At 43.7% G+C, this 12,590-nt stretch overlaps 1 protein-coding gene across 1 annotated transcript in view; it reads right to left on the bottom strand.

Annotated features, from left to right (window-relative positions):
• Window positions 1–8,334, bottom strand: part of srrm3 (serine/arginine repetitive matrix 3) — a gene marked incomplete at its 3' end in the record, with an annotated part of 36,791 nt that extends 28,457 nt beyond the window's left edge. Inside the window, exon 1 of the mRNA XM_084564079.1 lies at window positions 8,040–8,334. Coding sequence (XP_084420205.1) covers window positions 8,040–8,329 — 290 coding nt within the window. The 5' untranslated portion in view covers window positions 8,330–8,334. The remainder of the gene's footprint in view (window positions 1–8,039) is intronic.
• Between the last annotated feature and the right edge of the window lie 4,256 nt (window positions 8,335–12,590).

Consider the following 12,590-nt stretch of genomic DNA (forward strand, 5'->3'; position numbering starts at 1 on the left):
AATTTGACAAAAGAAAGACTCTGACTCAAATATAGCAACATAATACTTGCTCACATCTCCCTGTGGTTGGCGTGATTTGTCTGAAGGGAAAAACTGTGTCAGACTATTAAAACCCCTCTAGCGTTAATTGGAACTACTGGAAGAGGCCTGACCTGAAGAATGAAACTGCAAAAAACATTGTGGATATGTGGTTCCTTTTCATATTTGCTGTTCAAAATAAGCAATAACATATAGAACATGAGCTCCATGCGGCGTAAGTAAAAGTCCACGACAATATCCTGCCACTAAGTGCTCAAACATTGACTGAAACAAAATTCTCTTTCCAATTCCATAAGCTGGATTGCAAATTAACCAGTGGCTCATTTCAGCGTGCAAATAGCATTAGTCTGAGGAGTATTTGCCTTTCTCAGATTAAATATAGCAGCCGATACCGATACGGTGCGGACAATGAGATTAGATGGAGAGCTGAAATAGCTGGGAGATGGCCCAGCGGTGGAGAAGAAGAAGCTGGCTGGTGTGACAGCACCATCAGGTCCTGCTGTACAGCAATCTCTCAGCCCAGCGGATGTCAACTCAGCACAATGGAGCCCACAAACATGCACTTTATATTTATGGCTTTCCATTCACGGTGCAGGAGGGATTGCCATAGGTTTAGCTGCTGCTCCCCTGTGTTCTCTCATGGGCGCACAACAATGGCTGTGAAACTGAATGTGTTCTGGCCAGCATGGCTGCAGGGTGTCCTCCTTCACAGTTTTGTAGTGATGGCAAGGATGTTAGTGCTTGGAGGTATTTCTGTTGACACCCCAGCTTAAGCAAGAGGAGAGGGGTTAGCTGAAGTGTCTGTTGACATACTGTATGACCTACAGAATCTTCACCTCTTCTTTCTGCTTCTCCTCCTTCATCCTCCTGTTGAACTGCTGGAGTCAGCGGTTTCGGCATAAAGCACAGCCAAGTTGGTCTCTGTTTGATCGCTCCGTCTTTCTAGCCAAAGTCAGAGAGTGTCTGCCCAGCAGTGGTGATGCTTTAACAAACAGACACAGGTTTTAGAAGTACAGGCCGGGAGAATCCCCCACAGCATCTGAATGCGAGCAGAAACCTGGCGAATGGCAGGGCATGGAAGAAAGAAGTGCAAAATCCTTTCGTGATTTCCCGACTTCTGTGTAGCATTTCAAGAGAAGTTAGGCAACGATCCATAGTGAGCTCTGAATCAATCTGAGTAAATGGCCACACATTGGAGGTTTGTCAGAAGCAATTAGGAGAACACACTGAAACATTACATCTCTCCTCTGCACATTTAATTAGCACCTCCTGCAGCTGTAAAGGTAGCTGCTTTCTGCCTAATACACCATCTGTTCTGTCATGACACCGCACAGAGGAGGGGCTGACTGGAGTGGTCACTCCCAGCAGCACTGGGTAACAATGAATACAGTTGAACTGAGCATGTCGCTTATGTATTTTCATCTGTGCATGTATATGAGTATGAGGCTGTGACTGAGTTAGAAATGTGGAGACAAACGAAAGCCATTTAGCCCAGGCCCATTGCCTATAGCATGCAAAGTTCCAGGGATTTGGGCGAAGAGAGACGGGGGACATCGATCAGAGCGAGGGCCTTCCCGCCACCACAGCCATGAAAAATCACCACGATTAAAGAACTTGATTGGAGTAATTAGACAGCTCCGAGCACCCACAGATTCCCCCCATTAACTCGCGATCCCGGAAAATGAATAGTTGTGGCCCCAAGTCTGTCCTTATGCTGACAGTCATCGATTTGATGAGGAGTGTCTGCGCGTGGGGCGTGCGCACGCTCATTCTGACCGCTGGTGTTTGATGTCTGAAGAGCTCTTCTCTACAAGTCGTCCCCGGGCGCTGCCGTACACGTCTGAAACTCTGCACTCATCAATCCTGATGTAAAGAGTGCAGAAGCACAGTGATGCCAGCATAGTTAGTAAGAATAAATGGCTGTGGGAGAATGGGAACCCAGACCCGAACACCCCCACATTTCTATTTCAGGGGCAGAATTAAAACGACCTACCGAGTGCCAGGGTGAAATTGTTTAACTCTCAAGTGGAGAGGCTTTTCAACAGATATGCTCTACAGTCATATATTTTCTGGTTAGATGAGAGATACTACATGGATCAGACAGAAAAGGCAACAAAAAAGAGTAAACATTTCTGCCCTCCTCACCTCCTCACTGTGTAAGCTGATCAATGGCTGGAGCAAAGCAAGCTGCCATTTGTGGCTGCCCATCCACTCTAAGACCTCCTGTAACAGCAATTTGAAAGTGTTTTGTCTAGCATGGACCTTCGATATTGACTTGGAAGCTCTACAGTAATGCTGCATGAAATGGGCCATTCTCTCTGAGATGCTTTCCACTAAAATCAGTCTTCTTGGACATTGGCTTAATGTCCGATGCAGGCGTTGGCTTGCAGGAAAGCCTCCATCAGAGCAGAGATAGTTATTTGCCCTGGCCTCGGAGCGGCTCTATTAATAAGATCCAGGCTATTCACATCATTGCAGTTCAAAAAGAGTCACTGCAGATGTTAATAAGGCAATGCTGTGTTAGCCAAAATGCAGCAATTCAGCTCTCAGCTACAATAATAAACCTATTTCCTCTCGGTCTGAGTTTACATTCCAGCTTTGAAACTGATTCACTTGTATGCACTTGTGTACATGTAACATGCACATCCAGTTACATTGTGTCTTATTTGCTTGTGCCTGGTTAGACTTCTGTACTTAAAACAACAGATATTCATTTTTTCGTTACACATGTTTGCATCTATTGTTTCTGAAGATTTGCTCTATCGTGTCCGAATTTTATATATATATAAAAAAAGCTCTCGCTGCTGCTGGTAAACGCATGTTGTGCATGCGTGGAGAAGCTTCAGCACACACTGTCCTCTGGATGAACAATATAATGTTTTAATTTCTCTGAAGCCAGCTGGCATGTGTGTCTTTGCATTCATTGTGCGGATGTACGTATATGTGGAGTTCAGGTGCCTGCAGTTTAGCCTGAGTGAAGCCCTGTGAAGAGAACTCATTAAGGAGCTGGAAAAAGGCTCAGACACCACAGGAGTTGAAACCATGCACAATCATTATGCCTCAATTAGTGTGGAAAAACATCACTGAAATAGAGTCTGGACGCTTGCATGTAGAGCAGCCCTTGAGCTTGAAATCAGTCAGTGAGGTATGTTATTAAACGGTATCTAAAACGAGTAGACACAAAGTGTTTTTTTTTTTCATTACATTAATATATGTTAATGAAAAGGGGACAGGGTTTTGTAAATGGTGCTTCAATAATGTGCCATGTACTTTAATAGTTCATGCCTCATACTTTTCCAGACAGATGTCATGTATAAATGATCTGATGTATGTAACTTCCAGCCCATCTTGTAGACATGAAATAGCAATGTTCCCTGCAGCAGCGGAGCACTCAATGCACCAATGAATGGGGGATGCTGCCAGGCCTTGGTTAGCTAAATGAGCAGGCTCCTTTAAAAGCTGAGCCAGTCTAATTGGCTCCCAGGGTGAGGCCATCACTCACGACAGACCATTTATCCTGGTCTTATCTCTGTAGAGGAGCATGACTGAACTGGGGTGCTGTGTGTAAAGGGAGGAGGGAGCGTCTGCCATGCTGGCAGGGTTAAAGAATGGGGCAGGCGCCCAACCTGCCCCCCAGCCTAATCCTTCTCCTTGCCTGAAACGCAGGGGTGACGTAGAGGCTGAGCCCCCTGGCTTAAATCCACAACAAATGAAAACAGACTCCAGCCACCATCTTAATTGTGTCTAAAGCCTGGCATTGCTCTCCCTCTCTATCCCTGTGTTTCATCCCCCACTCTATCCCTTAATCCTGCACACATGCACACACGCTCTCTCATTTAAAGATGCACATTAGAAACTGAAGCGGCAGGAGTGGCTGCACTGAGCCAAGCTGGCAAATGAGATTGTCCTTTTATTATAGCTTAACAAGATGGGTCGAGTCTGTCCAGAGCTGTAACACTGACCTGAGCAGTCGCCATCCTTCATGTGCAACTATCTGCTAGCCGAGCTCGTGCAGTCTGACGAGCGAGTGGAGCTGGTCAGCGCGGATGTCTGGTCTCCTTGTCTTCTGTCATCATTAGCCAAGCTAATGCCTGCCGCTACACTGTTCCACTGGACATCATGGCTCTTTTACATCGCTCTCTAACCAGGAGCGACTACGTCTGCTCCAGGCCAGGAGATGAGTGGATCTTGACAGATGGCAACAGTGCACCCCCTCTACTTTTTGTTTTTTTGGTGAAGTCCGGCAGCTACATCAGTCTACTGTGGTACTACCGACACTCTGCAGTCTTAATGAGGCTCCACAGCCTGAAAACAGCAGTCATGCACAGGGAAGGAGGAACAGGTTAAAAAAAAAATGGAGGGATAGGGAAGTCTAATCCAGTTCCAAAACCACATTGCATTTGTTTAATCTGTCTCAATGCTCTGCAGTATTAAAGGTCCATCACTACGGCACTGAAGTGCGCCTGCCGCCACTCCAGCCTACACCCCCCAAACTCTCTCATTAGCTAGCCTTTTATTTAATTAAATCACCCACCCCAGTATATGAAGGATTAGCCAGCTTTGTAGAAATGACAAATGTGATGTGAGTAAAATGTCACGAGGTATCAGTGGGAAACTGAGTCCTCTCCGTACTGACACAGGATCACAGAGCTCGTCATTAATTATGTTCTCAGCTAGCCTGAAGTATGCTCGCGAGCTGTGGTGATTCAAGCTGCAGTTTTTGTGTGTGCGCGAGCGTTTGTGAGAACAAATCTGAGAGTGAGATGCCCTACGATTGCAGATTAGGGCCGGCGGCAGCCACTGCAGTTTCCATGGCTCTTCCAAACTTTGTGCTGTATGTCAATGCTAATGGAACACTGACTGTCTCCATGGCAACTTCCCCAATGACAGCTTCTTGAGGAAAAGTAGGAGTAATGCAAAGTTCAGGTGTTGGCTGCAAGTATGCAACAACATCAAGGATCAAGTAATGTTGGACCGGGGACACATGATTGTACCCCTCCTCCTCTGTGCAGTGTCAATGATGTCGCATGTCGCATGTCGCATGTCATGTATGAACCCTGAAGATGGCGTTTGAGCGTTATTGCTACGGAGCTACATTATTAATTCTTGGCTCTAGAGATCACAAGAATGTGTTGCTCCCGCCTGATCAACCCATATTTTCCATTTTAAACACTTCAATACACATTTTCATGTATTCTGACTCGCCACAGTAGCAACACACATATTGTATTAATGATAGCTCCCATAAGTGGAATGCATGAACACATATGTGGACTGCCTGCTGTGACAAGCGAAAGAGTCTACTGTGAAAAAGTTCTCTTCAGATAAAAAGAGTGAGGAATTTTAGTTTATTTTCCTCTCACTTTCAAATCCAAATTTCGAATCTTCTCACTCCCACTGCTGGCTTGGAGACAGTGTTGAATCCCTTGACACATGTATGCAAAGGAAATTCTGTCACTGGGCTCCTGCTTGCTGGTTGGGCGCCTCTCTACAGGCGCTCAACCAGCAAGCAGGAGCCCAGAGGGAAGTGACAATGCCGTGATCCCTCACCGGGCTGTTGACTGCGATACTGCCGATGTTAACTGCGGCTCCTGGCCAAAAAGAAAGCACCCAGGTCTTTGCCAAATTTGTCCCTGTAGAATCCTTCACCCAACAATGAACCTTTTCTTTATGCCAGGAAACTGTCATTTTCACAATAATAGCAACCTCCTACATAAGGACAGTGGTTCAACTCACAGCATCTCACAAGGATGCACTTTTAGGACAAACAAATAAAAAAAAGTGATAGTGTCATGACACTTCACAGCTAATGTTTCCATACCAGGCTGCTACAAACCGCCATTTCGTGAAAAACACAGCCACCATACACCATTTCTTTACAAAAACACAACCCTTTATCTTTACTCCATTCCCTGCAGAAGTATGTTATTTATTTTTCTTGCTCTGAATATTGCGATGAAAATGTTTTTTGGCAGGTAACAGATTCTGAATGTAACGTGTTGGTGCAGCTTGTGAACTCAGAACCCCTACAGGTACATACCTGTCAATGTCAGGTTCTGCACTACACAAGCTTTCATGGCTTACACTCCAACCGGCTCCCCAATAACTGAAATGTGATGAAAGGATAAACAACTATTTCTCTGAAAGCGATAATGTCACTTGACATCAAAACCCCCTCGCATCTCTCGTACTTTTTTTCTCCGAAGTTCTCCCGTGTAAGCATTTTAAATTGGTTTTTGAATATCTGAGCGCGTTGTGTGTGTGGGAAGTCTCTGAAAAACCAAACCAATCCGAAACAGACCCATCCCTTAGAGGTTGCTTTATGAGGCTACACGTTCCAATCCATTTGTGGGTTTCATTTACAAAAACATCGCCTAAGATTCAAAAGAAATGCTTGACATTATAGGTCCTCATATAGTCCTGCTGTTAGACATTAGCATAACAGATGTAGTGTCGGAGGTCAAATTAGGGGACTTGAAAAAAGAAAAACAACATATCAGGACAGCTGCCAAGAAGGTGTGATCAGAACAACATTGATAAAGAAATTCTAATGTAACTACAGTGACTGTGTGTTGGATCTAAACACTGCCAAAGCATCAGTAAGTCTGGGGAATGGGGCCCTATTCATGTGGTGTTTAACGTGACTGCATACAGAAACATTGGTGATGCACAAGGTTCTCTTAAATCACTCTTACTTGCCAATTGAACCTGATGCAGTGAAAGCAAGTTCTGAAAGTAATACGGCCAAGTCGAAGCTTACACCTCTAATAGTTATAGAAGCAACATTATCACAGAACTGGGGTTGTTTTTGCAACCACCTGGTAAATACTTTATGACTCTGTCTACTCCAGATGGAAATATCTTGCTCTTTAGTTGCTAGAGGTTCACAAGATAATTTCTCCCACATTTTGCCTTTCTTTCTTTGTCGTGTAAGTACAGTTCCTGTATTTTATTTTCTGTACTAGCAGGAAATTGAAACCTTTGTGATATGAACTATTACCCACTGAAATGTGCAAGTGAGGAAAAGACAGTTCTCAGGTTATAGCGACACGGTTCTATCCAGATAGGTAGAAAATATTACTTTTCATCTTCAGTCTTCTATAGTGTTCAGTCCTCTTTGTTAGTACAGACATTCTGACGTCTTCCTTACTCTCTTACTTACCTCTTCTGAGCCCATACTGTAGTGAATGTAGGACTTATGGGAAAGTGTGTGCATAAAAAGGTGTCTAAGAAAAAAGACCTAAAGACAAACTACACACTTCAAGAGAGCTTCTGCCTGCAGAGGAGACGGAAGTAATTTAAGGTGTGCAGAACACTTCTTGGAACTTTCTATTTCACTGTGGTTGCATCAGAATCCTTCTACAGCGTGGTCTGCACAGACAGGGACAGGAAGAGACTGGACAGACTGATAAAGAACGCCAGCTCCATCCTGGGCTGTCCTCTGGACTTGGTGAAGCAGGCGGACAAACCGTCAAACAGTTTGAACTCCTCTCACCCAGTGTATAAGACTGTTGGGACCTACAGCGCAAGGAGGAGCGCTTCCAGAGATGCGGTCAGCAGTCATAATCTATAACATCAACATTTCTTAGCAATGCTGCAGAGTTCTCCTCCACAACTGAAGGACACAGACACCCTCTGGACAATATATATTTTGATATCTCTGGCAATTAACTTATTTATCATGTCATTCTGTGCAAGTCATACATAGATCTAGGGTATTTTTCTTACTCATCATGTCATTTTTCTACAATTTTTGTTATCTTAAGAGCAATACTGTCATTGTAGTTGACATTATTCGCGATATTTGTGAATGTCCATATGTATATTCAGCTTCCACCACTTCAACCTTTTTTCCACTTAACTCTACTTACTAAACTACTTGTCTCTTACTTCTGGATAAGGATCTTCACTCTCTTTTACATATAGCCAGCATAAAAATATCTTTTCCTTTTAGGTGCAAGTGGTTTTTGTGCGAGGCCTAATGTCACTTATTTACTTACCCCTGCTCCTCCATCATCTCTTGAAGCTCCATACACTTGAGCTCCACCCTCCTCTTCCTCTCATGGTCCAAGATCTCTCTGTGCGGCTTCTTCACCAGGACAGGCTCTGCTTTGGGCTCCTCTTCCTCCTCCGCACCTGGCTGTGCCTCCTCGGTTTTAGCATGCAGCACCGCAGTCGGTGTCAGCCCTCCTGATCCTGCAGCTGTTCCCGCTCCTGCTCCGGGGGCCACAGGCGGGGCCACCCCATTTGAGCCATCTTTAGGAGATGGCACCCTCGCCGCATCGTACATGATTGCTGGACTCTGTGGAGACACAGGTGATGGAGAGATGAAAGGTCAGTAGGGAGGAGAGAAACTGCCAGCTGAACACAGTATTCCAGTTTGGCAGTCTTAGACAGTCTCATTTCATTTTTATGTCTTTTTCTCAGTTTGAGTTTATCATCATCCATTCACTACTGCACTGTGAGTAAATCTTGTGCAAATTTAGCAAAGGAGAAAATGATCCTCTTCATTTCCACTGTGCATCATTTCTAGTCCTCAGACCACTGTTTGACAACTCACAACAAATATTTTCCAGATATGTAATATAAATCTAAATTCTTAATGCATCAGTTAGCCTGAAACATTTCCAGACTGAAAGGTGAGCGGTTTAGGATTTGATATTAATACCTGTGGACAGGCTGTATCCTCTCTGCCTGAACTGAGCAGTGCACTTTCCAAACATTCACACACATGAACAACTGAAGGCACACACACGCACAATTTGGATTTGGAGTACATGTGGACGTGCACAGCCAGAGACAGTGCTGGCAGCCACTGCTGCTCCATGACTCAACAACCCAGCAGTGCCTAAAGGCAGGATAGGAGGGAGAGAGTGACGCCTCTTTAATTTATTTACTGGAGCAAACTGAAGCTGTAAACTGTAATATAACGCATATACAGCATGAGAGATGGTGCTAAGCAGCTTAAAGATACAGAGGTGACAGAGAAAAATGTAAAAGTACAGATTCATTTATACTATACACCTAATCCCTTCTATATTTTTAACTTCTTTGACCTTTGTGTTTCTGGCTCGTTTACCCGTGAAAGGATGAGATTGTCATTTTGTTGAATAAAAAGGCATCTGGTACAAGTGCTGCGTGGCTCTGATTAAGATGAATCGTTCTTTTAAGGCCAGTGTGGAATGTGCAGGAAAAGAGGAAGGACTTCATATGCCCATGAGCCTCTGCGGCCCAGTGCCGCTCGTCTCCCTCTCCATCTAATGGCTTCATTTTTCACAGAGGAGCCTAAAAAGGCTGGCTGAGGCACTTCATCACTGTCACACGTGGAGCAGTCAAGACGGGACGACGCTGAAGCGGGATGGACAGGCCTCCAGAGCAACAGTCGTGTCTCTTTCCCAAGACCTTTATCTAATCACTGAGAGTGCGCGAGCGGCTTGTGTCATGTATTCAGGCAGTTCTGTTCATTTGAGTGGCTTCTGGTAGTCTTTGACTGGTTAACGGGGATGTGCTTGTGTTTTGAAGTGCTGTGCGCTGGTAAACGGGGCGCAAATGTGTGCGTAGCGACACGGCTCTCGGCTGACGGAACAGGTGGCAGGACAGCAGGAGGCATCATCGCTGAATCTATTATACAGTAAATCAGCACTTGATATTCCATGACAGCAATCTCTCATCTGCACGCGCCTGTCGGCAGAAGATCGTCGGGAGAAAAGCTCCCATCGATCAAAGGGGGCTTTAAAGATTTCATTCAGGTAGACAGTAAAGGAGCTTTGTAGGAGTGTCAGCGAAAAGACCCAAACAATCACTCAGAATAGAATGTATACTTAAATAAAGCACATGCTTCTGTGTGATTACAGAGAATAGTATAACACTCATACATGCTAGAGATTTGACAAAGGTATACATTTTATTCTTGACAAAATAATTCAATATCAGTAGCCTGGAAGCCAGCCTCAATTTCCCTCACTGAGAAAATTTTTGAGGGGGAAAGTTGGTCTGGAGTCGCTAACTAGGCGACCCAAGATCTGCCGGGCCAGTTAAAATCATTGGGGGCGACTTTATGTGGCGATACATATGTCATCTGAGAGCGATGGACATGAATCAGTTGTAGGACTATCCAATCTTTTTGCCCTTTATCTTTGAAACACGCCCCATAATGAAATCTAAGTGGAGTGTTACCAGACCACAAACTTGCTGCTTTTTACAAACAATCCACATTTGATATTATCTCCATTATTGAACAGTTCCAGACATTTAGAGGACAAAAGTGATATTACAAAACATGCAACAACACATGAGAGTTTGTCTACAAACAGCGGGTTGTCCTTCCTGCTTCCTGTCCTTCATTTAGTTTTAATGAGACCTGGTGGTCAGTGGCCTGCTCAGATCTAGAGAGGACAATGGATAGATTGCATTTGTGCTGGACATCACATCTTGGCCTATTGGGTTTCTGGAGGCCACAATCCCCACAAAGCTCTCCCCGCGAGTGCACGCCAACATTAAAGGCAGGTTTAGTGGTGACGAGCTTATATAAAATGAGGATATCATCTGAAAACTGGAGGAAAAGAAAACTCTCCACAACTCTATATGGGGGCCAAACACCGGTCTCTGTTATACCGTGCTGCATGCTGCATATCGAGCCTCCCTCATTAAAACTAATGTGTCATTCCACAGTCATACCCTTTGTTCCCGAGAGGCAGGGGGTGCAAAAAATCTGCTTCCTTTCAAGTTAAAACAACTAAATCATTTAATTGTGTGAACTGAAAAAAATAAAATAAAAGTCTGAGTCGAAATGGAGACTTGTCAGTTAGCTGATAAGCCTGTGGAGCAGACAGTTAATTGTGCGCAAGTGGGACTGAAGGTTATCTCCAGCTGCTGTATTAACACCAACCTCTGGTGCTATTATTCTGAGGGCGTAAGAAGACAAATCTAAACAAAAACTCTCTGTAATGAGTCATTATGCTAAGTGAAGTTGTTTAGCCACATGCATGTGCCACCATCAGTCATTTCAAATCACAAAGCGGTAATATGCACTTCAACATTCAATATTCTGATCTGGAGCTGTGGCTTCTCTCCCCTGGATGCTTCCAATTTCCTGTAACCTTTGCCTGCAGTTTCCAGTGCTGTCGGCATGACGGGATGCTTCTGCTGCGTCTGCATTGCAGCCCGTCTTCTGCTGACATCCAACCTCGTGCGACAAAACAAGCCAGTAGCGCTAAATAACATCCAGACACAGTGTGAGGGGCCGGCCTCCATGTTGAAGGTTTGCTGTGATTTTCATGCAAGAATCAGGTTCTTTCAATTACACGCTCACAAGCAGCTCATGCGAGACTGACTCATCTGATACACCCCGTAGATAGATCATGCACTTAAAGCTCAATTAATAAGGATAACATTCACAGTGGCCACACAGTGAAAAAAATCTTTGTCTCATTAGGAATCTAATGCTGCATTAGGCTAATGAGACATTAGAACATTAGAGAGTAGATCGCCTCAACTTGAACCAAACTGTGATTATAAAAATAAAAATCACAGGAGAGTTTTCTTTAAATAAGTCTTTACTGCCAAATAAATGACAATAATTGTATATAGCCTACTGGATATTGATTGATTATTTTGCCTCTGTCAATCTTTTGGATAGACAGCACGTTAAATACACATCTGACAATAAATGTAACTGCAGAGAAAAAATACAAATTAAAATGTATAATAAAATCCTTCCTTGCAATATTGCTTCTGTCTGCTGGAAATGTAGTGCAATGGAACAGACTTAGAAAAGGCGATGTATTGAGCAATGAGGAGACAGTAATATTCTTCAAATGAATGCAGAAATATATATTACACATATTTCCACATTATTTCCATCGCCAGATGCTCTGGCTCTCTTTAAATTATGAATTCGGGAGTGTCAGATATTATCTGTATTGATGTTCTAATACTTGCAGTACATTAGCGGAAGACATGTTCTTATGCAGATTCATGGAAATGTTGTCAAAATTTGGATGGATGCTTGACTTGGTTTTACTTTGCCCAGTTTGTTTGATCATGACCGAATCGATGCACCTGCAAAATGAACATGTATTCCCATCCAATCCTTTACAGCCAAAGCCAATGTTAGCGAGCTAACATGCTGGAATCAGAAGGTAACACTGACATGTACACATTGTCAGAGCATTTAAAATGTGCCAGGTCTATCGCAGGCAGAAAATAAGAGAGCAATAAAATTAGCATGATATTAGCATCAGAAAATCTATGTTTTATTATGTTTTCGCATTAATGTCTGTAAACCTGGCATTAACACAAATGTGCTTATAAATATATTATACTGATGAGGTTTAGCAATGATGTATTGCTAATATGTCATTGCCTGCATTATTTAGCTGTTCACGTGAATTGGCTCCATTAAAGCTGCTGGAAAATGTGAAGCTCCTTCTTTATTCAATATGTTTTCTATATCTGACTGTAAGAATATTGCACAGTTTTTTACAGGATGAATCTACACAGCAGGGCTCTCTCAGCACAGACCATATGCATGGCCATCTGCACGCTACATT

Source organism: Chelon labrosus (genome assembly GCF_963514085.1).
Source record: "Chelon labrosus genome assembly, chromosome: 17".
NCBI lineage: Eukaryota > Metazoa > Chordata > Actinopteri > Mugiliformes > Mugilidae > Chelon > Chelon labrosus.